We start from the raw sequence: 23,135 nt of genomic DNA on the forward strand, positions 1-23,135 counted from the left end.
CAGAGGGCACCTCCTGCCACAGAGATGATGCCTTTTGCTCCACAGACCTCACAGAAACACAGCACTGGACAAGCTGATGCCATGGCTGAGTAAAGGACAGTGCCCTGGTGACAAAGCCAGGAGGGCTGCAGTCCTCCCTAGGTCACTTTGGCTGCTGGGAAGCTCTTGGGGCTGTGGAGACAAGTGGCAAGGAAGAGAGAAACCAGTCAGGGTATGTGGTGATGGTACAATTGCCTGCACATCCAGGACCTAGCTCAAGGAGAAAGTTTGCTAGCGGTGAGGTTGTTCACAGCGCCTGGGATTCAACAGACCATTGGAAGTCAGTGACCTGCAGCCGCAAGGATGCTCTGGTGCCTGTGCCCCAGTGCTGAGAGTGGCGATCCCCATCAGTGTGTGTGGTGCTGTCCATAGCCAACTCCTTAGGAAGAAACAGGGAGAAAAAGCAGAGCAGGGCAGAAAAATGGTAAAAGATCTAATTCTCCCAGCATGTCTCCATCAAACTTGAGAAATACTACAGTACTTCCTTATTTTGTTATAGAAAAGCAGGTGCCAGGTAGGGCTGGGAATGTTCTAAATATTCAGAAAAACAAACTTGTGGTTTTTTTCTAATTTCCAGACTGAAAAAAAAAAACCAACGGAGGGGAAAAGTATCAGCTAGTTTGTCTTAAAAGACATTTTATATTATATAGATATTTAATAAATATATACATTCTATGTTTCGATATATCTTCTCTATATATTATATATATACAAGGCTGCGTAACTGATCTTATAGAAAACTTTGCACTTTTACCCCAAACCTGAGCAAAGCTCATATTTCAAACTCCTGCACGAAAGAGAGCTTGTCTGGCCCGGCCGAGAGGAAGCTTCTGGTTCTGCATATCGCAGATACTTTCTTAAATCAGACGGTCGTGCAGGGTGAGCAAAAAGCTCTCGCAGAAGTCTGTCATAACCACATGCTCAGTGGTTTCCATCAAGTTTCTCAGTTCATTTCAAACTTGTTTCTGATGGGGTTTTTTTAATGGAAAAAAAAATAAGAAACACCCAAATTTTATTTAGCATAAAGACCACACTGAATAATAACAGCAAAGTTTTCACTTTAGAGCAACCAACTGCCTCTCTGGAGAATTTACCCTGGTCCATATAAACCCACCTGACCTGCTGATCTCTAGTTATCTCAGCTGATTTTTTCAAAATATTGGCAGAATATTTACCTTTTTCCCCATTCCTTTAAAATCACCAGATACTCAAATCACCAGATCAGAGACTCGGCCAATTCTTTTAATACCCCTGGGTACCAGCTCTCCAAACCTACTGAGATTTAAATATTCAATTGATTTTAACCTCATGGCTTGCTTCTTTTTAGAGACTGGGTTTCACCATCCCACCCTGCCACCTCTCTCCATGTGCCTGTTGATTCCCAAAGAAAGGAATGGGCACATGAAGTCTGCTTTCTCTAGAGAGGTCACAAACAACCTCCAGGCTGTCCCACGAGCCCTCTGAAATGCCACATCCCCAGGGTGTACAAATCCACAACCCACCTTGAAGACCAGGTGGCATCACCCACTGGAGCTGGCTGAAGATGCTCCTGCAATAAAGGGATGATGTTCATGAACCTGGACGGGCAGTGGCTGTGCCCACCCAGCCCTGCCCAGCCCACCAACCTCTCCAGCACTTCGTAAGGTGCCCTCCAGGTACTTGTGGGGCTGCAGGCACATCCATGGCAGGAGCTGGAAGATGGGTGGTATGCGCCTGGCCTCCCAAAGGCTACAAGTGCTGCTGGGGTGGGGTGGCTGCACTCCTAGCTGCCCGCCATCCCAACGATGGCTTCACCTTCGGCTATTCCAGGCTACCATCCCACACGTGGCAATCCCCAGCATTAGATGGACTGAACCAAGAGCAATTGAGCACGGAGGAAATTTTCTTCTCTGAGGGCTGAGCATCACCCAGAAGCAGCTCGAATCTCCCTGAGCAGAGGGCTTCTTACAGGCAGGGCTGCCAGGAGCCAGAGCCTAGTGCCCAAGCCAGACTGCACACCAAACTCACATGGAAGCTCAACTGCCCCCTTCTCCAGCCCTGTAAGCCTCAGCTATTCACCAAAGGCAGCAGACAAAGGTGCCCGGGCTGGGCTCTCTCCACCGCATGACCCGAGTGTACTCCCAGGAACAAGGGAAAGCATGTACAACTGAGAAAGCTCCTTTGTAGGAGCCTTAGAGGGGCACTGCCTTCCTCTGGTGGGGGAAATGCACAGAAGAAGGTCTTTTAACCACCTTGGTGGCACAGCTTGCAACTGCCTCCATCATGCAAGGGTGAGCACTGCCTGCCTGCCTCGCATGCGGCTGCTGTCCCAGGTCACCAGTAGCAAGACCTGGGCTCCAACACTGCAGCCAGCCAAGACCTGATATGCTTGAGACAGGGAACAGACACACAACCAGGGAGACATCAGGGGCTGATGTCCAAAACCATTTATTGAAATGAAAAGGCTAGAAAGTTCACATGAAACCGAAGCCAGACACACAGGAGGAGGGCTGATGCTTTGTCAGGTTTCCTGAAGGGTTGCTGTATTTCTGATCTTTTGAACAGCCTCTTTGTCCCAGTCCATAGGATGCTACTTTGGGAAGGTAAGAGGTTTTTTTCCTCCACTGGAGTGGCATAAAAATAAGTCTGTCAACTCATGTTATATACACACATAGGGGCTGTATTTATTTTCTGTGGGAAAATATCACTCTATCAGTACTTAATTTTAAGTATCATTATACTTTTTTATCTTACTGAAAACTTTTTTTTTTTGTACAGTAAATCTGAAATCTCCTTAGGTTAGGCAGCTCTACTACTTATCTGCAATCTTTTTAGGCACAGATGCAAGCTACGGCTTATAGGCCAGCCTGCTCCTGCTATTTGGGAATGACCCCTACTGCCCATCCAGGTAGTTCAGACCCCATCACCCAGGAGAAAAACTGCTTATCAATCAGCCAAGCTGGGCACGTCACATACAGCAAAACCCAGGGTGTTCCCTACAGGAGCTCTAATCTGTATCCTAACAAATGGGAACACGCGGGACACAGGGAAACCTGAGGTGAAGAAGGACCAGTGCAACACAAAAACAGAAGCCAGGGTTCACTTTCTTTATAAAACACGCAATACCTGTACAACGTGGTCACAGCCACAGGTGCCTGGCTGGGATGGCAGGAAATCTAATACCAGAGGTGAAAACTTTTCCTGTCTTTTTTTTTGACACACAAGTCTTGCATCTGTGTTGGATCATGCATGTAATTGCAAAGCTTTGGTGAAGCTGGAGGACATTAGCCATCAGAAACCCGCTTGTCCTTTGGGGCAAGGGCTGCCTTGCCCAGACATTGTCAGGGACTACTGAACTGTGGGAGCCAAGTGACAGCCATGGAAACAGCCTGGGTTTCCAGAAGCCTGGCAAAACACACCAAAAAATGCACTCAGTTAACAGCAGAACTGCAAAGACTAGCGTGATGTAGAACTCACTCCCTGGCTTCATGGCAAAGTGTGGGATTTGCCACACAAACATCACACCTTCAACACAGCAGACTGGCTAGTAATAGAGAGCAATCCTTCTTTTGTTTCCAGAGCAGCAGTTAGTCTCCAAATGCCATTTAAAGACAGCAGCAACTATAAAAGGCCCAAACTTTTCAAAACTGACTCTCAGTAAGATGTGCAGGCAGGATGGGAAGACACTCACCCTACTAGGGAAACAAGAGCAAGGAGGTCGGGTGGGTAGGATGAGAGACAGCAAGTGACAAATGTGCTCCGAGATCCTCCAACTGACAAAGAGCCACACAACTCTTGAACACCATGAGATAAAGACGAGGTTGCACGTGCTGGCTGACCCACATCACAGCCCAGCTTCTTCCTGTGCCCTGGGGAAATCTGCCCTCCAGCTATCCTGCCTGCTACTGCCCCAACCCAGGCCAGGGACACCTCCATGGGACCAGCACATGGAGCCTCGGCAGGGGCAGGTCTGTGGGAAATTGGAAAAAGTTGGAAAAAAAAAAAAAAGAAAAAAAAAGAAAGAAAAAAAAACAACAAAAAACCCCAGCTGAGCCAAAGCAACCAACATCAAGGGCAATGGCAGGACATGTGTGGCAGGGGGAAGGTTTGTTATCTGCGACTTGAAAGGAAGCTCCTTCCCCTGGGAATAGTCCTACTTTGTCCATTCCAGTCTTTCTCTCCTAGAGACAGAAGTCACCACTGGAGGCATGAGGGTGATCTGGCAGTGCTTCTGCCCGGGGGTGCAGCTGGCAGGGGGGAGCCAGGCTCCCCCCCAGCACCAGGTGGTCTCCAGAAAGTCCCATGGGAGAGCTGGGCAAAACACAGCTGCTTTCAGGCTAGAAGAAAAGAGAGAAAACAGTGTTGAGGCATTTTGCAATGTTTTACTAGTACTGGCCAGGTTGATGCCCAGTGGAAGCTGGCAGGAGGGGGAGCAGGTCTGCTCCTGCACTACCACCCCTGGTGGTACAGGGGGTTAGCAGTGACCCCATACACAACCTCACACCCTCCCCCAGGGCCTCTTTTGCAAATGCCAACCTGTCACTTCATTGACAAGAGGCTGAAAAGCACACAGAGGGCAAGTGCATGCAACCTCTTCAGCTGGCACTAATTTTCACCTACTGACCTGCTATCTGACCTTTGCAAAGCCTGACCAGGTAATCACAGCCCTGCAGCTCACTCATGAAACCCATCTGTAAATCACAGGCACCTGGACTGCATCTGAAGCAAGCACCTGGGTCTCGCACTCTTGTTGCACTCCTCCTGGAAAGCCAAAAACATGCCAGCCACAAGAGGTGGCCACCGAGCTCAAGAGATGTGTCAGGGCTGTTCTTCACTGGTCCTACAAGCTCCCAAACCCCTAGGCCGGACTAGAATCAAACTCTTCAACACAGCTAGAAGGTGCCTGGTGTATCGAGTTGGAGGAGATGGAGAATGGGAGGACCGAGGTGCAGGGTATGGTCTTCAGAAAGAAGCAGAAGATGCTTTATCAGCATTTGATGGCCCCAGAGGTTAACACAGAGATCTCTGTGAGACAGCAGGGCACCCTTCCAGTAGCAGATGTCATCTGGCACCAAGGAACAAGCTGCCCTGTGGACAGTAATCGCCAGGGCAGGGCTGGGTAAGCAGGGAGGCAGGACAGACCCACCCCAGACATCTCACCCTGCCTGGTGGAGCCGTGGGCTGGGGAAGCATCACTGCAGAGATAGGCTCCTCCAGGACCTAGACCAGCTCTCCATGCTACCAGCCCCAGCCCAAAAAGTCGATGGTCCTTACAGACAACCATGGAATCTGCATCAGGGAGAGGGGAAAGGGCCAGGCAGCTTTCACTCCCTATGACCTCCCTAGGCAGCCCCAGTTTGGGGTGTTGGCCCCAATCCCAGGGGAGTCAGTTGCGAGGATAGCCCTGAAGGGCACTGTGACACTCAGATTCAATGCTGCAGACCTCACCTTGTGATGCCAGAGGGCTAGCAGCTGCTGGATGGGCTCTCAGTAGGGGTTGTGCACAGGCTAGGGGACACTTCCATAAAGGAAAGACCTTACAGTACAGATCTTCATTTCGCACATGCTTTCTACCACCCATCAAAGCTTACCAGTGCATGGTTGGAATTACTCCCTGTACAGAAACGGCAATTAAACAAACCATATGGAAATCAGACCCAGAGACAGCCACCTTCCAAAGGGAGGAACACACATTCTGTTCTTTTGCTCTTCAACCCTTGGTGCAAAGAAAAGTTCCTGAAGTCTTCCTTTCTGGCCATGCACCAGCTAGAGCAAATCAATACCTGTCTACCAACCAGACAGCGTGTGCCTCCCTGTGCTGAGACCCCCAGGAAATACCAGCACAGAAAATACTGAGCGTGAGAGTGGAGAAAGGCCCTTACCCTGTGCCTGCTCTCCTGGCTCAATGCAGAGGTGTACGTCCCATAGGGAGTCTCCAGTGGGCTGCCAGTGCTCCCAAAGCACCCTGCAGCCGAGCTTGGAAAAGGGTGCTGGGGCATGGAGGGAACAGGGCTCAGCTGCTTCTCAGGGATAAGCTGGTATGAGGAAGGGGGGGAAAAACTGGGGTATGGAGCCATCTCTTCCTGGGACCCTCCACTGCCCGCAGTTTCCATGCTGCAAAATCCGTTCAGGTTAAAGTGTACTGTTGGTGTGCCGGGCCCTGGACCCAAGCAGCCCTGGTGCTGGGAGATCAAGTCTTGGCTGATGCTGTAAAAACCAGGCTGAGCTGAGGACCCCAGGAGTGGGGAAACATAGTCCTGCCATGGGCTGGAGCTGCTGCTGGGAAGGACGTGTGGAGTAGAGTCAGGGCCGTGGCCACACAACCCATTAACCAGCAAGTGACATTGTTTCGGCTGGCTGAGTGGTCCCACACAGCCCTGGCATTGGCTGGGCAGGGAGAAGGACAGGTGAGCATCCTCTTGGGTGGGATGCATGGCTGGGAAGTCACCCTCCAGCTGCCGAGCCCTGGGTGGCACCTGTGGGCAGGGGGCTCCTGGGGGTAAGCTGGGCGCCTTGTCCCATGCAGTGCCCTGCACCGGCTGGAGGAAGTGGAGCAGACCCTCCTCCCCAGCTGGCCTCCACTGCAAGCCATCAGACAGCTCTTCCTCCTTGGCTGGCTCCGGCGGCAGCAGAGTTGGCTGCCCTGGCACAGCATGGAGGGGCTGTTCCCACAGCAGAGCAGGGAGCTGGCCCGGGGCAACGCTGGGCTGCACCACGTGCTGGGGCAGGTACTGTGAGTCCTCATAATCTGCGTGGTCCTGGCACGTAGTGGTGTCTCCACATGGGCTCGGGGATGTACCTGGCTTGGGACAGACCTGTTGTCCTCCCTCATGCTTGCTCACCAGAGTGGTGTGGATGTAGGAGAGAATCTTGTTGCTGGTGAGGCAGTTATTCAGGAACTGGTTGTGGTCAGGGTCCATATTGACCATCACCATTTTCTCATCCAGCAGCAGGAGCTCCAGGTCCTCAGCGTTCAACCCCAGGCCCTCCAGCGCACTGAAGAGCTCGTTGTTGGAACAGCTCTCATCACTCTTAATTGAGAGTGAGTCCAGGGTGGTCAAGAGAGGATCCTCCTGCTGCAAATCCACCAGCTCCTCTTTGACCTGGTCCCCCCTTGAAGAAACAGGAGCAGCACCCATACTCCAGGCATCTCTTCCTGCATCCAGCAAGGACACATCTTTGAGTTGGTCCACAAAACTGCTGCTGAAGGAGTGGTTAGGTGCAGGAGCTGGATGGGAGGCGTACACCGCCTTGTCCTGTCGCATCACGGCACCCAGCAGAGAACTTGGGTCAATACCATTCTTCTGGGATCGCACTCCATGGCTGTGGGAGATCTTCTTGTACTTGCTGGTTTTCCCTTTGCTCTGGAAAGGGTCAGGGAAGCCCGGGAGAGGGTAAGCACTTTGGTATAAGAGCGCCTCTCCTGTAGCAAAGGTAAAGGGAAGATGCATGGACCGTTTACGAAGGTGCTCTCCTCCTTCTTCATCTCTGCAGGGCAGAAAGAGGAGACTGCAGCTTGCATATGCACAAACACACCCTGCAAAATGCTTCTGCAATGGATAATTGTGATTCCTGCAAGCCAAAGCCCCTTTGCTATGATCAGCATGCATGTACCAAGCAGAACCACACACATACACATATATGTATGCATTTACATACAAATACACACACACATTTTTATATATACACACACACACACATAAAAACACCCATCTTCAGCATAACCAAGAGGATACTTAAACTGCAAAGGGTAACAGAGCTCTCTGCCTGACAGAAGTCACACCTTTGCTCTGCTCATCTATGCTGCAGCCACCCCTTGGGACAGGAATGTCTGGCTGCTGCCATATGCCAGCCACATCTGAGGTCCTTGCTGTTCCTGCACCCACGTGTCCCTACAGCTGCTGGAGAGTGGCCACCAGTCTCCCCAGGGTAAGTCTGGACCAGTGCCCAGGACACCAGAGTGGGGATGTGAGGTGCAGGGCACTGCTCAGCATGCTCCCATACTTGCAGGTGGCCTTGCAGAGGGGAATGTGGCTGAACAGCATCAAAGCACAGTATCCTATGGTTGCTCCTTTAAAAGGCACAAGAAGCAATGACGAATCAAACATCCTACCCTGCTTGGGGCATCCCAGAGCCCACACGGATGGAAGAAGCCAGCCTGTCCCCATCCCAGCCTGGGCTGTATCCAGATGGCACTTACACAAGGGGTCTCTGTGTGACAATGATGTACTCGGGCTTGCCGTTCTTGTAGACGAGCCGCGCATTGGCCTGCACCCACTTCCAGCGATTCTCCTTCGTCAGCAAGCGGAAGACCGTGAGGCCGCTCTCGCCCGTCTTCATCACTGCCGGGAGGAAGCACACATGCTGAGGGCTGTCAGCACATCACCAGAGGCAGGGCTGCCTCCGGTGATGCAGCTGTTTCCAGCTGGGATAAGCAAGTGGAGTCACAGCAGAAGCATGGCTGGCACACACAGGGGACACCATCCCAGCTAAATACCCCTCACTACACTCCACCCCAAGCTCCCTGCAGTGACAAAAGCATCACAGCAAAGCATTAAACAAAGCATCCTATGGGAAAGAGCTGCCAGGCTTGACATAGCAGCCAACAGAGCTGCCCATAGTCCCAGCCCACTCATCAGCCTCAGAGGTGGGCACAAGCAACCAGAGAAGGGCCTCTTACTCCTGACGTGGTTCTCGGCACAGTACAGCATGTCAGCAGCATGGACGAACTGGTAGCCAGTGCCACACATCCGCAGCTCTGCCTCGGTGTAGCCCAAAACGATCTTCCCCCTGTGGGAGACCGAGAACGCACCCAGCTCAGAGGCAGAGCCGGAGCGGGACAGCACCCAGGCAGAGTAAGGAATGGCACGCTGGAAGTTCGCAGCGTCACCCCTCAAATCAGCTCTGCTGCTTACTTGGCATCGCACGCCAAGGGGGTGAAGTCCAGCTTGTGCTTCGTCCTGAAGATCATGTTCTTGGTTCGGATCTGCAGGATGGACGGGGGCTGCAAGGGGGTGGAGATAGCGAAGAGAGCCAGCTGGGGTGGCAGTGCAGACCCATCTTCAGACCTTTTGTTCTGCCCATGAAGGAATTTCAGCCTGCCTTGAAGGTTTAAAGCCTGGGAAGAGAAGAAAAGTTCAGTGTCACACAGAAAATTGGACGGAGAGAGAAGAGAGGGAGGAGAGCTGCACAAAAAGCAAGCCATCTCGCTGCAGACTTGATGCAAGCAATTCCTCATGACTTGACCCTTGTGACTCCAGTGCTCCCCACTAAAATAAGACAGAGGATCAAAGGGATGCTACACTGAGGTCCCCGCAGCAGCAGCTCACTACTTTCTCCCCCTGCAGCCACTCACTGCCGTCCCAGGGCTCAGACACACAGCGGCTGCAGGACTGAGCACATGCTGCAGTTGCATCAGAGCATCACATAATGCACGAGCTGCTTTGCATTTTAACTGAGCTATATCACAGGCCCATCAGGGATCATAGTATTTCTTCTAAACAAGGGGCAATCGGGAGTCTTTGTGTTGAGTTTCCAGACTAAAGTGGGATGAGAGGGAGAAACAGGATTGTTACACCTGTGATTATGAAGAAACCCATTAACTTGTAGCAGAGAGTAGGAGGGATGAATGCGACCTACTTGGTCTTAAGACATGCCTTTAACACAAAATCCTAGCAGAACATGTGGAGGAAAAGCACTTTTGTTCAAGATCCAGCATCTCTGAGAGGAGAGGAACAAAACCCACACAGAGAAGGTTGTAGGTACAGACCAAACCTATGAAAAACAGCAGAAATATCTCCTTGTTGAGACAGGCAAGCGCTGCACACGGCAGAAAGGAGCGCTGGGTCTTTCAAGGCCAACTTTTATGCTTCAGCAGTGGCACAAACCCCTCGGGGTGAGCCTGCACCCCTCCTGCTGTGGAGGTCACAGTGTGGGTCTGTACTCACCAGGAAGCCGGAGGAATTATCCAGGAGGCAGCGAAAACGGCACACAAAGCTCCTTTCCAGAAAGGAGGAGTTTTCTGGGGGCAGCTGATCCGGCTTGTAGGCGACAGCAGAAGAGCTGAGACTCTTCCCCACTGTGGGAGAGAGCAACTAAGAGAGGAGCAAGCAAAGATCCCCCCCAGCAAGGGTTGCAGGTCCCTAGAAAAGGCTGAAGGTCCCCAGCATCAGGAACTGTAGCAGTTTGCAGAGTACAGCAACAGAAACTTGGGGAAAGCCACAATGTTTGGATAAAGCCATGGCTTGAGCCACAAAGACGCAAGCCCCATGCATGCAGTGGCAGGGAGCTGGGCTCCCCGGCATAAGTGGGGAGCTACACATCCTCATGCCAACCAGGATGCCTGGCTCCAAGCCTGCGCTTACCTTCTGGAGAAGGCCCCCCCTCTAGAGCGTGGGGTGGGTTGAGGGCCCAGTGGAGGTTGCGTCTGAATTCCTGCTGGTCCTCAGTGTGGATCAGCTCAAAGACACTCTGGTGCATGACATCTGTCTAGAGGAAAAAAGCAATGCATGAGCTCTGCAGCCTGTGCCCAGGCGTCAGTTTTCACGTCCCACCTGGAAACAGCCTGTCACAGCCCAAACTTGGCCATATCTTAGCCAATTTCCCTGGTGCTCAACTGGCTGAACCAGATTAGACACCTTCCACCAGAGCTGATGCTGGTGGGAACAGACAGCACATCTGGCTCTAAGGACCCCTTGCCCGTGTTGGGCCAGACCTCTCCCCCATCCTAAAAAGCCACTAGCATCAGCAGTACAGCTCCCCCTCTGACACACTCGTCCCTGTAGCATGGTGTCCTTCAAAATCCTAGTGCTGACTAATGGGATGAGATGAAAACATGGGTTTGGGAACAAAACAGCAGCAAAGCCACCCCATTCCTACACTGTTCCCAAGAGAATAAGGCATCTGCTCCAGGACTTGCTCCCTCTGCCCAGGTGGACAATCCTCATCTACCCCAGATTTTGAGGAAAGCCACCTGTGTGGGGGCAACACCAAATCACAGTAACTAAAGAACTGTAGGTAAGTCCCACTTCTCTGTAAATCTGACCTAGTGCCTTCCAGGTTACCTGGGTGCCCAGATAACCACAAAGCACTGCAGCCTTATGGGATTTACCGGGGGTCACCCAGAGGAGCGAGTGCCCAAAGGCAGGGAACCCCAGACATCCCACCATGGCATTACACAACAGGGCCTTGAACTTCATAGCCTGTCAATGTGGCTGGTGGAAAGCATCTGTGGGGTAGTAAAGTTGCTTTGACACCTCCAAGTGACCGTGTCTGGCAACATGAGGTCCAAATTCACAAGACCAAGGAAAAGCCCCATGTAGCCCCCCAAGACCCTGTGATCCCTGCAGAGCTTCCTCCCCTGCAGGGAACCTGGGGCTATTCACCACCAAGGAAAAATCCACTCTGCAAACCCACCACAGTGAGACAGAGGTGTTCCACCAACCTGGTGAAATCCAAGATAGTCCTGAATTGTATGCGAGGAGTAAAATATCAGTCCTTCCGATGTCACCACCAGCACAAAGCCATTGAGTGCCTAGGGGAGAGGGGAGATCAGCAGGTACACGCCACGCTCACATCACCCTTTTCTAGCAGGATGGCGAGTTCCATTCTGCTTGGACACTAGTCACCCAAGTCCTGGCTGGTCCCAGCTAGCAAGCAGCTGAGCCGCTTCCCCACCAAGAGAAAGGTGTAGGGCAGGAGACAAAGCACAGGAAGCCCTGGAAGGAAAGAAAACCCTTCCCAACGGCATCTCACTGTCATAACACTGGGTACTGCCCTGGCTCTCACCAAATCCTCCAGTGAACTGTTCAAGCAGCTTCTTGGTTTCATACCCTTCCTGCAGGACAGGAACAGCACCAGAGACCTCCATCCTTGCAACTGCCTCTATGCACGTACCTTGCCGTGGTGCCAGAGAACACGCACCTAAAAAAACAGGTTTCCGCAGACCTGATGAATCTGCTTTACCTATCAGAGGTCAAGGCCTGCAGCTCATTCTCAGATTTTCCTCCACTCTGCCTTGCTTGAGTAAACCTAACCAACTGAAGGCTGGCTGGAAGAAAATGGGGATCAATATCAGCAGAGCTGTGCTCACCGAGAAAACAGACGGTACCTTCTGCTGGGTTTCTCTGAGGTCATGTAGCTCTTCCATACAGCTGCCCAAGCGTATCCTAATCCAAACTGATGGAAAACTTTGCTTCCATCCTGGAAGCGTTCACTCAGACTCAGACTTGGACATTTATACTCATCCTATGTGAAGAGCAAATAAAAATCTCAGAACTCTTTGCAGAACGAAACTGGACACCATCAGGAACTGGTCCATTCTGATATTCTGGCGGAAACAAGCCTTTCTGACAACCTTGAATCAGAACAGCATTTCATGTCGGCTGCATTTAATCTTGACCCGCATCTACCTGGGTGGCTCCGCTCATGTAGTTCCCATCAACCCCACAGCCCAGGATGGTCTTGGCAGCCATGCATGGCTTAGGATGGCATGAGGCTGGAAAGGCTGGGGCATGTTCAGTGGAGAGCAAACCCACCGCAGATCACTGAGTACTGCCAGCCTTGGCTGGGCATTCCCTGCTGCTGCCTGGCCCATGTGGATGGGGATACTCCTGTTGGTTTGGTAGAAACCTGCCCTGCTCCTGGCCTTGTTTGCATCCGTCCTGTCCTCCTCAGGTGCCAGAGGAGAGGCCTGGAGAAGGACCGTGGCCACATTAGCCACAAGACACTCGCAGCCACTCTCCTCTTCCTCTGGAGCTCGCTCTCTGTGTGCTGTACGGATTTACACAATGCTAACAGCCAGTCCTGGAGCACGTGCTCATTCATGCATGCCCTCCATCCAAACAGGCTGAACGCTGTGCTCTGTTTTCACAAAATAAATACTCAAGCTGCTTCACCCATGCAGGTTTGAAGCACTAAGCCCTCCCCACAGAAAATAGCAAATGCAGCCATCAATCTGAAGTTTCCGATGCATTTTTAATGTTACACAACTTATATATTTTACAGTTCACTGGCCCTTCCATCCTCTCCTCGAGCTCCAGGACTGCAAAGTCAACATCCAAGGGAGCATCGCATTTCCCAGCAGGAATGGGCTGAGCTGCTCAGAGCCTCCGTCTTCCTCAAGAGGGGCTCATTCCCACCAGCCTAACAAATTTGGGAAGTAATTTGGGTGTTTTCTCTGAGCCAGCAGCCCCAGGGCTGGCAGGACAGGACACAGGAGAAGGGACCGGGGTGCTGGCTGATAGTGTCCTTCGCACCTGGAGGTCCGTGAAGATTAGAAGTTGCAGAGGAGCTTTCCTACCAGTTTGGGAGTGCAGCTGCTGTCCCAGGAGCCCTGGCTTTTCATCCCTGCTCTCTGGCAGCCAGCAGGAGCTGATACACAAAAGAACATTGCTAACACAGGCACTGGCAGGATCCAGGGGAGCACCCCTAAGTGCTGCAGGCATGCAAGCACCACACCAACCTTTGCCAGCCATGGGGAGCAAGCTTTGGTGGCACAGACCCCAGTGCTTTGAAGACCTTGTCATCACCTTGCCAGGGCTGGGAGCAGGCCCACCCTTGACATCGAGTGATAGGCAACACTCTCTGACTCAGTTTCCCCAGCTTTGACATGATCCTGATAGACTTCCAGTCAACACCTTCAAGCCTATGGTGCTGCCTAAGAGCAAAAAGGCCATGAAAACCCAAGAAAATCACCAGTTTAGCTCCCCAGAAGCTGAACAGCTCTCACTGCCGTGACAGAACCACCTGGCCACCCCTCCCCGGGGGCAACAGGACACTCCTGCCAGCTCGAAGCAGGAGTCTTCTAGAAGGCAGGGGCTCTCCTGCAGCATGCACCCCAGAAACCCTATGGCTCTCCAGAGCCAAAACCATCCTGTACCACTAACCTGAGGCAGGGAAGCCACAGTAGCCAGCCCTGGCCTGCTTCCCCCGCTTCGTAATGTATAGACATCAGGATTAATTAGGGTCTAGCGTGTAGTCTCAGCCAAGTCCAGCTATTGTTGCTGCCAACTCCTGTTTCATTGTCCAGGTCGGTGTTTCTCCCCCCTCTCCTTCCCTTTATTCTGGGCACAAACACTCTCTCTATTTACTGGGGTTGATCTCAGTGTGTGGGAATCTGCTGCAGAGGTTAATTAGTGCTGCCAAATGCACTTTAACCCTTTGAGGAGCTTCGGAGGCATTGCTCTGCCGCAGCGGGAGCAAGCAACATCTTGCAGCACTCTGTCCCTCCCCAACTGCACTGACCAGCAGGCAGATTTAATACCCTGCAGCCAGTAATGTGTACTTGCAGCACTGTGCACCTAGGCAGAGGTGGTCCACGTAGTTCTCAGCCTTGCTAAAGCCTTGGCCCCTTTAGAGGGATTTTCTTGCTTAACTTCAGTTTAAGATACCTTCCTCTGCTGAGATTGCTGCTGGAGAGAGCCTTGGTGGAAAAGGACAGACCAAAAAAAGTAAGGCTGGAAAATTAGAGGAGGGGAAGGGAGGAATCAGGGTGGACCAAGAGATAAGACAAAGGAAGTTTGGACATCAAAGGTGACAGATCAGGTGGAAGTAGTTTTATAAACATGTAGGAGCATTTCCTTGGGGCACAGAGGCAAGTTCTGAGCCCCTGCCACATCCAGCATCATACAGAGGGACACCTGGGAGAGCCAAATCTAAACCCAGAGCTTTTAACACCCAGCTTTGTACCTCTAAAAGGGTGGAATCAAACTCTGGGAGGAGCTGATGAGCAGGACATCCTGCTGAGCACAGTTTTGTTACACGCACAGTAGAAAAGCCTCAGGGTTTTGGTTATTAGCCAGCCTGGCTTTAGCATTTCTCTCACTAGACACTGAGATCCTGGCTCCTCAACTCTCAAGCAAGACAGTAATTATACTTACTGCTGAGCGAGCTTTTGGATAGGAGCTGGGGCTGACCAGCATGCTCACCCTGCTCTGGATGACAGCCAGGCAAGGGCACAGCGCTGCAGCCTGTGCCCGGGTGCCAGGCAGGGAGGGAAAGGGAGACCTGCGTCCTCACAGGACCTCACGCTGCTGGAGCCTGACCTCTTCCTATTCACTGTGCACAGTTTGTAGACAGAAGGTCACCTCCTGGCGTCTCTGAATAAACCATGGAAGCAGCAGGCTCAGCCCAACCATGCCACAGCATCACCAACGTTGCCTCCAGCATCACCAAAGGAGCCAACTATATGCCTCTCACAGAGCTCCCAGGATAAATCCACGTACCCTGTGTATATGGGCTGAGCATATGGCCCATCAGCACCTATCTATGTACTCAGTGTCATGCATCACTGCCTGAAAATCAGGGAAGACTTCCATGACATTTTCTTCCCTGTTTTCACCAGTGTTTGGACACCATACCCGAGTTGGGACCAGGGTGCCTATGCTGAAACCACACTCAAAACATCTTGCTCTGCTTGGCTCCTGTGTTACACCTATGGCCCATTTACACATGAGAGCAGAGAAACAGAAGAGCTGAATCTCTGTGCTCAGAAATTCAGCCCTGCTTCCACCAAGATGGAGGGTTTCTTACACACAGACAATTTACAGATGGCAATTTTCTCCAGGAAGGATGGGAAAAGGAGGGAAGAAGCAACATAATTTCTGCCCCAGGGACCTGAAGAGCTCTTAAATCTCTGCTCAGTCAGAAGCACCATGAGCTACACCACGTGAAATCACTGCTTCACCAAAACATCCCACAATCAATAACAAAATAGCCTGCTCTTTGGGTAAAATTCAAAGGAGCTGGAAAGGGGACAAGACAAAAATCCTTTGAAGGCATCTGCCAGGGAGAGGTGTCCAGCAAGGAGCACTAACCTGCAGAAGCAGCTCACCCTCTGGTACCACTGCCGAGTCCAGAGCTGGTCCATTGTCGCAGTCTTCGTCCCTCTCCGCTTCTTTGGCACCATGATTCTTTAGAGCAACTGCACAAAGCAAAGGGAAGGGGTTGTCGTGTGCTGCAGTAACGCATGCAAGCCACCGCCGCGAACGTCCAAAATGTGGACATGGCTGCAAAGGTAGACAATGCTGTGCCAGGGGAAGCTGTGATGTAGTCAGGTCTTTCCTCCACCCCTCAAAAGAGTTGATTTTAACAGGACATTTCCCCCCTGTCCAATACCCTCAACTTCCCCCTGCCTCATCCTTTAATGACCTACACGTAAAGAACAGCTAAAGCCAGGGATCATTAAAGCAGATAGGCATCAGCACAACACCTATGAGGTCCTGTGTTTACCAGCAGTTACGTGCAACCAGTAGCACAAAAGGACGTGTTTAGTGAGCTCACCAGCTGGAAATCTGTCTTTTCATTTAGCAATAGAAACCACGGAGGTCCCCAGTCCTAATCTGGACACCGAGTCAATGCCTCACATCACTACTTGCAAACAGCAAGGGCTAGGCCTTGGTGCCACACCACGCACACCCCACTGGCTCTGGGGGCATGGCAGCAGCTCTGCTCTTGCTGGGGAATTCACTGCACCCAACGTTTCTTTGTGATGCTGAACTAGAACAGATCAGCTCATGCATACCCTGACTTTGCAAAGGACAGTGGACCGACAGCAGCAAAAGTCTGCTCTACTCAAAAGGCATTGCAGCAAACCCCACTCTTCCAGGATAAGGAACATGCCATTTTGAAGGGTACAATCCATATAGCCCAGTCAATGATGTCTCGTTACAGTTCAGCAACATAGTGGGTTTATTCAATCAAATTAAGGCAAGCCACAGCTCACAGGAGGAGAAAAACACCATGGAAAAACACACGGATGAATACAAACACAGACACCCGAGATCACAGGCAAACTAATAGTGATCGATGCACAATAAATACAGATGAGGAAATCTGTCACTCAGTTTAACTAAAAGCTACGGACACTAAAAGTGTCTGTAAATTTTGTACTATACTCCCCAAGAGAACAAATCCTGGGGGTAATTTAGGGTGGATAATATTTAAAGAGTAAGATGACAACAAGCCTGTGCACGGCAGGCCTGTCCAAGAGACAGTGGAGATTGCAGCAAAGCCAGGAAGCTTCTTACAAGCACTGTGAGGACAAAGGATGGCATTTGGCTGCTGGTACCAGTACCTGGTACCAGTACCAGCTGCTCCCACCGGTACCTGGGAGGAAAGGTGCAGGGCACCAGCAGTAGCTACCACTGCAGCCTGCCTGGTGCGCTCCCTTGCTCCTGCTCAGAGAGAGCAAAAGCTCTTTTGAATTTGCCTTTCCCAGCTCCTGTGCTACATGTGCCAAGGAACTGACACGCTCAGACGCAACAAGAGCATCAAGTGGACCCTGGAAGTAATTCAACACCCCATAAAGCTGTCAGCGGGAGCAAAGACGTGAGCCGAGACAGAGCAGCAAGTCAGAAGGCACAAGACACCAGCCACCAGCACGTAAATGAAACCAGGCTCTGTAGTGCTCGGCCCTGTGATTTGCCAAAGCAGCTGCTGAAACTTAGCTCCTCCATCCACGTGGAGCAGATCCTGAAGGACCTCAGCGCCTACATTGCAGAAGCTCGCGGGCGAGCAGCTTCCCAGCTGCTGCAAAAGGTGAATGCTCCAGATGCACCTCTGAGCCTCCCAGGACCACAAGGTCTGAAGCTGAACCCAGCAGCGCCCGTGTTCACAGGGCAGCCACAAGCAGAGGGACTGGTTCAGTCTCCAACATGCAGTCCCCCCATCTATCAGCGTTTCTCTGCTGGGAAGACACGCACATAAGCAAAGCCTCCCCGCCTTCCACTGCCAGGGCTCACCTTCCATCCCAAATTCCTCTGCATCCTCAGCGGGCATTTGGCAAGCATTGGCTTGCAGGTGGGTGGGAACAAGGAAGGATGCTGTCTGCGGAGTCTCACCAGTATGCATGTAAGGCTTTGGGGACAAAATGTTCTTCCACCAGACACAGGACCATCCCAAAGATCGACTCTGCTCCATAACCATATGCAAAGCATGCCCCAGTTCTAATATCGCTTTTAATTAAAAGAAAAACACCTGATATGGCAGCAAACCCCCTGCTTCTGGGAGGTCTAAGAAATTCTCCTTGGGCTCAGCCTGCACAGATTATTTCAGGACCTATTTGAACACCGGGATTAAGGTTACAGCACGTGTTTGTACGACAGCAGGTCACTGCTGAGCAGGCACACGCTGCCACATCCCAACTGTTCCCCTACCCTGAACGCCGTCCTGCTGAGAGCACTGCCGCCCAGGGAAGGGACCGCCCAGGGTCCCCGGCCTGGGTCAGAGCCCAACAAGCCTGCGCAAGGTCCCAGGCACGGGTCGGCCATCGGGCAGAGCAGCATGTGAGCATGGCGGCTGCAACACCCAGGCAGGGTCCTGTGGTATGGATGGAGCGGGTTTCTGGCAGTGCTCTTCCAGCAACTTGCTTTTCTGATTCCTGGGAGCAAAATGAAGGAGCTATGAATTATTAAATATCTTCAGTCCTCCTCTGCTAGCTCCCAGGCTGCTGCACTGGAGGTGCGAGACAAAAATAAACCCGAATGATAGAAGAGCAGCTAAGGGTGCTGCCCTCTACTCAGAGCTCTGGTTTAATGGTTTGATATTTCCCCACAAAAGGAAAACTTGATCACAACCGCTGCCTAAAAATAGACTTTGCTATCAGCATCTGGGCTGCTCCTAAGCTGTGGGGCCAGAGGAAACACAAATTAAAATCAGAGGATGGCCCGCTGTCCTCCATCCAGATGCCTGCCACCAAACCCAGCCTACTCCTGCAAACAGGATCGAACCACCAGGGCTGAGGGGCTGCTATCACATAAACCAGAATCCCCATGGGGGTTTTCCCACGACCTTCAATAAACAGCGCATTTTCCATCCAAGCCACCTAAGGAACCCCAAAGATGACCTGCTCTTGGCTGCGGACATCTAAGTCTGGCCTCCCTCTTGGTGTCCCCTGGCTTTGTCTCTCCATAAATAGCCATGCACAGCCCCTTGGGCCAGCAATTCAGCAGAACTGTCGCAGCGCATCAGCCTGACAGAGCGGAGACGAGCCGGAGAGCCGCTGCGGCATCCTCCCTGCCTGCCCGGCTACCCTGGGGAAAGGCAAGGCAGGAACAGGGCAAGCTCAGCACCAGGGGAAAGGTGGCCTTCCCAACATGGCACTTGCCTTCACGTTGGGCAGGGAGACAAGGTGCAGTCTTCACCCTCCCTGTGTAACTGGGGACAGGAATTTGCAGGGGAGAAGAAAAAAAGAAAAGCAAAAAAAGAGAGAAGTGGTTTTGCGTGGGCTCCCTCACTCCAGCCACAGCATCACCTTTGCCACTGCCAGCTGTGGAAGGAGGAAGGTGAGGAGACAGAAGTTGGTCACCTGAAAGCAGCAAGGCTTGCATGTTTTTCCTGTTATTTCTTCAAAGTTTAAAAACAAACAAACAAACAAACAAAAAAACCCCAAACTTCTGCCGGGACCCACAGGCTATTTTGCCACAAAAAGCCTTTTAGCCCAGAGGAAGAAAAATCTCTCCCTGCCTGGCCCCATCTCTGAGGAACAAGCTTCCTGCCCCATCTCCCTCCCCACAAGAGGAGGATGCTTTCTGCATCGTGGTGGTCCTCTCGCACAGGTGCCCATGTCGCTCACCAGGTCTCTGCTGCCTGGCCCTGTGCTGTCACCCCCCAGGAGCAGGAGGGCTGGGGGGCCAGCAGGGGTGGGTTTCCTCCCTCCATCTCCAGGACAGCACTTCCCGCAGCACCCAGCCTGGGAAGCTGTTTCACATGATGCTGAAGGGACACCTCGCCGCCTACCAGGTTTGCCAGTGAACTCCTGAACCTGCCGGGGCTTTGCAGACCTGAGAAATCTCTGCACCAACAAGCGGGTATTAACATTTTTGAGAGGATATCTCCCAGCCCCCTTCCCTCCACATGGCAAAACCTCCAAGTGGGAGCAGAATTTCACATCAGCCGCTGACTGTGAAGGAGGAAAAGGAGACGAGACAACTCAGTCCCACACCCACTCCAGGCGCTGATGCAGGAAAAGCAGCAGAAGGAAACCCAACTGCTTCATGGCTCTTCAAGAGCAGCGAGGGGTCATGTCTCCCCACCACTGCTGGTGTCATTTAAAGTAGGGGAGAAAACACTGAACCCAGCTGCAAGCGATGGCAGAGACATCTGCATAGCAACTATTAGCATGAGCAGGTCTTGGCAGGGGAGAGAGGAGTTTTGGTAACGGTACTCCCTGGAAGCATTCTGCTGTAGGGCTCAATGCCCCAGTGCGTATTGGTCACTCTGTGGGGAAGAATAGATTGGCTGATTTATTTATTTATTAATGAAATTGCCTTCTATCTACCTCTTTCTTTCTGTCACTTGTGCCAATACCCTGAAAAGCAGGTCTCCCACTCACGTGGGAATAAAAACTTTACTGTGAGTTACCTCCAGATCTTCCTTTCCCACTCACCTCTCCAGCTCCAAGATACTAATGGGCAGAGGGACCTGCAAGTCTGCTGCTTGGTACACACACCCTCACATTAAATGACCCCTCAAAATTGTTTTCCTGCACTTTATTGCAATGAAGAAACAAAATATTGAAAATTTAGAAAAAAGCTCTTCAGGTTTCTTTCGAATAAACTGATGTTGTTTCATTTTTTAATATAGAAGAGTCATTTAAACAGAAAAGTGGTTTCCCCCCAGTCAGAATGCTATTTTCCTTTTAAAATAATCTACCTAACTAAAGGGGTTTTGTTGATGAGCTCACATGGGCATTGCCACAACCCGCTGGCAGCACAGGAGCACGTGAGTTCCCTTCCCTACCACAGCAGCCTCAGGTCACCCTATCAGACATTACCCATCTCCCCCCTCCCTTGGCTTGGGAGGGTCTCCTCCTGCTAACAATAACTTGCATTGCCCAGTGGCACTGCTGGGGAGATCCTCCAAAATCTGCCACATCCACCCACGAGAGCAAGTGTGCCCACCCAAAAAAGCCAAGGAAGATCCCAGCACCCTCCCTCTATCACGACACATGAATTCTGCAACACTAGTGAAACCAGCACAAGAGCTTTCACTTCCACTGGTGGGAACCCGGCAGGTGACACAGCCACAGCTCAACAGGAGTGTGCAATGCAGAGAACAACAGTGTGGTGCTAAGGGAGAAAAATTTGGCCCAAATGCCTTCCTGAGTGACATGCTCAAACCAGTGGAAAGCTAAATTGATGTTGTGAAGGCAGGCAAAGCACTGCAACCTCCTCTCTGGCTTCTCCAACGGCATCTACACTGTCAACATGCCAAATCTGATCATTGCTCTGTCATTTAATCCACATGTTTCACAGCAAGCTTACATGTGTCCAACTATTTTGAGAAGCAAAGAACAGGAACATGCACTTAGCAAAGTATATCCTATTCTGGGATATTTTTTTTTCCTTGTTGAGCATGAACTGGGCTCTTCCTAGCCAATGCAAAATTATTACACTTCCACATATATGGAAGACTCGCAGGATGTAGCCAGCAGCTCCTCTGATATAGAGTGTTTGAAATGCGTTAAAAGGAAAGACCATCACAGAAATAGCGAGAGAAGCAGGCAGAGTTTGCTGAAACTGGGCAGCAGAGCCGTCTTCTCCCTGGTTTGCTGAACCATCAGTTCGTTTCTCACCACTGAGCTGTATGGAGCTCGTTTTCTAGCAACTGGCAAATACTTCTTGAGTTTCCCTTCATAATGGATACTACGGTTTTACTTATCATTTCATATCTGCCACAGCTTCCCATTGACATAAATTTCATTAAATAGATGAATTATTTATCCCTTGCCTGAATGGTGCAGATATACCACCTTCCATGAACATGTGTGGTGAATAATGGATGTCCTGTTAAAAGATCTAATTGCACTTCTAAAAGCAAGGAGGCTTTGACTACACGTAGTTTTCTGTTGTGTCACCAAAGGCACGTGGGTCTCAAAAGGAGAAGCACATGCAGAGGTTTAAACAAGGACAAAGATGACAAGGACCTGCCAGGCTTTTCCTTCTTCTTACAGCAGAATAGCTGTTTGAACTCTCCTGCTCCCACCACTGGTCTCCCAGGAGCTTTAGGTGTGCATCATCCCAGCCCACAACCTTAACCTGGAGTTTTTTGCCAGCTCTGCTCCCGTGCTTGTGTTTGAAGGAGCCTTGAAAGACCCCGGTTGCTTGTAGGCAGAGGAGCAGGCAGCCACCAACAGCCCAGTGGAGACCCCAGGGACCTCCGACAGCTTCCTACCAGCTACCCTCATGAGAGCCAGGGAGAAATACTTGGCAAGGAAAGCACGCAGCAGGAAAACTGCCTACCTAAGGGAAGTCACAAGACGTTCCCATCTTAAATTGCTCTTCCAAGGCCAGCTTATTACCTAGGCAATTAAGAGATCAGGGTGATCACAGGACAAGGCTTTATTTTCTTAAACCATCCCTTAGGCTTTATTGCTACAGCTGGCCAATCAGCTCATAAAGTATGAGAGCAGATGAAGTGAACAAACGAGCAATCTTAGTCATCTCTAAACAACCGCACATCAATAAACACACATCCCAGTCTCATGCCCTCACCCCTAAGCAGAGGTTTCAGGGGCACAGTTATATGGTCTATAATAACTATGTAATTTAAAGTGCTTTTCCAGTCTAACCCGACTGCCAGGGAGCAGCTTAGGCACTCTTGGGGCCATCACAGCTCTAGCAATAACTGTCTGCATTCGTACCATAGTTTAAAGGGTTAGGCTCAGCCCTGAGGCTGCATGTTGATCCTACAGTTGCCACCTAATATTTTAAGGGAACTCCAGGAAAACCCCCAACCCTCAACACCTGCACGAGAGTTATTTTTTAAAAAACGTGGGAGAGGCAAAGTGCTTAGGTTTTGGATACACAACACTAACCTTCCATATAAAACATACCATGCATAGCTCAAAACCACATACAGCCCAAAACGAAGGCTACATCTACCCTCTGATCCATGATGACAGACTGTGCTGCTGATAATCCATCTTGATCCAAAAATTTCTAATGCCACAATACATGCCAGGGTATTTGCCTCCTCTCCTCCCAGTCAGCGATGCATCTGAGCTGCCCAGAGGCTGTGCCTTGGCTGCTGGCAAGCCCAGCTCTCCAGGTAGGATGCTGCACACAGGCAGAGGTGCACCTGCATCTCTAAGGAGCCCCATTTTGAAGCACAGTTAG

The 23,135-nt window shown here is 51.2% G+C and overlaps 1 protein-coding gene across 2 annotated transcripts in view; it reads right to left on the bottom strand.

The window, feature by feature from the left end:
* Positions 1-918: 918 nt before the first annotated feature.
* The window catches only part of LOC126041296 (aryl hydrocarbon receptor-like), a 28,414-nt gene continuing 6,197 nt past the window's right edge, over positions 919-23,135 (bottom strand). For both annotated transcript variants that reach the window (XM_049806759.1, XM_049806770.1), the window contains exons 3-12: positions 15,834-15,940; positions 11,462-11,551; positions 10,383-10,506; positions 9,966-10,096; positions 8,934-9,136; positions 8,699-8,808; positions 8,219-8,360; positions 5,901-7,506; positions 1,542-4,355; positions 919-1,004 (exon numbers count right to left, since the gene is read on the bottom strand). In XM_049806759.1, coding sequence (XP_049662716.1) covers positions 4,200-4,355; positions 5,901-7,506; positions 8,219-8,360; positions 8,699-8,808; positions 8,934-9,136; positions 9,966-10,096; positions 10,383-10,506; positions 11,462-11,551; positions 15,834-15,940 — 2,669 coding nt within the window. In that variant the 3' untranslated portion in view covers positions 919-1,004; positions 1,542-4,199. The remainder of the gene's footprint in view (positions 1,005-1,541; positions 4,356-5,900; positions 7,507-8,218; positions 8,361-8,698; positions 8,809-8,933; positions 9,137-9,965; positions 10,097-10,382; positions 10,507-11,461; positions 11,552-15,833; positions 15,941-23,135) is intronic.

This window comes from Accipiter gentilis, chromosome 1 (assembly GCF_929443795.1).
Source record: "Accipiter gentilis chromosome 1, bAccGen1.1, whole genome shotgun sequence".
Classification (NCBI taxonomy): domain Eukaryota; kingdom Metazoa; phylum Chordata; class Aves; order Accipitriformes; family Accipitridae; genus Astur; species Astur gentilis.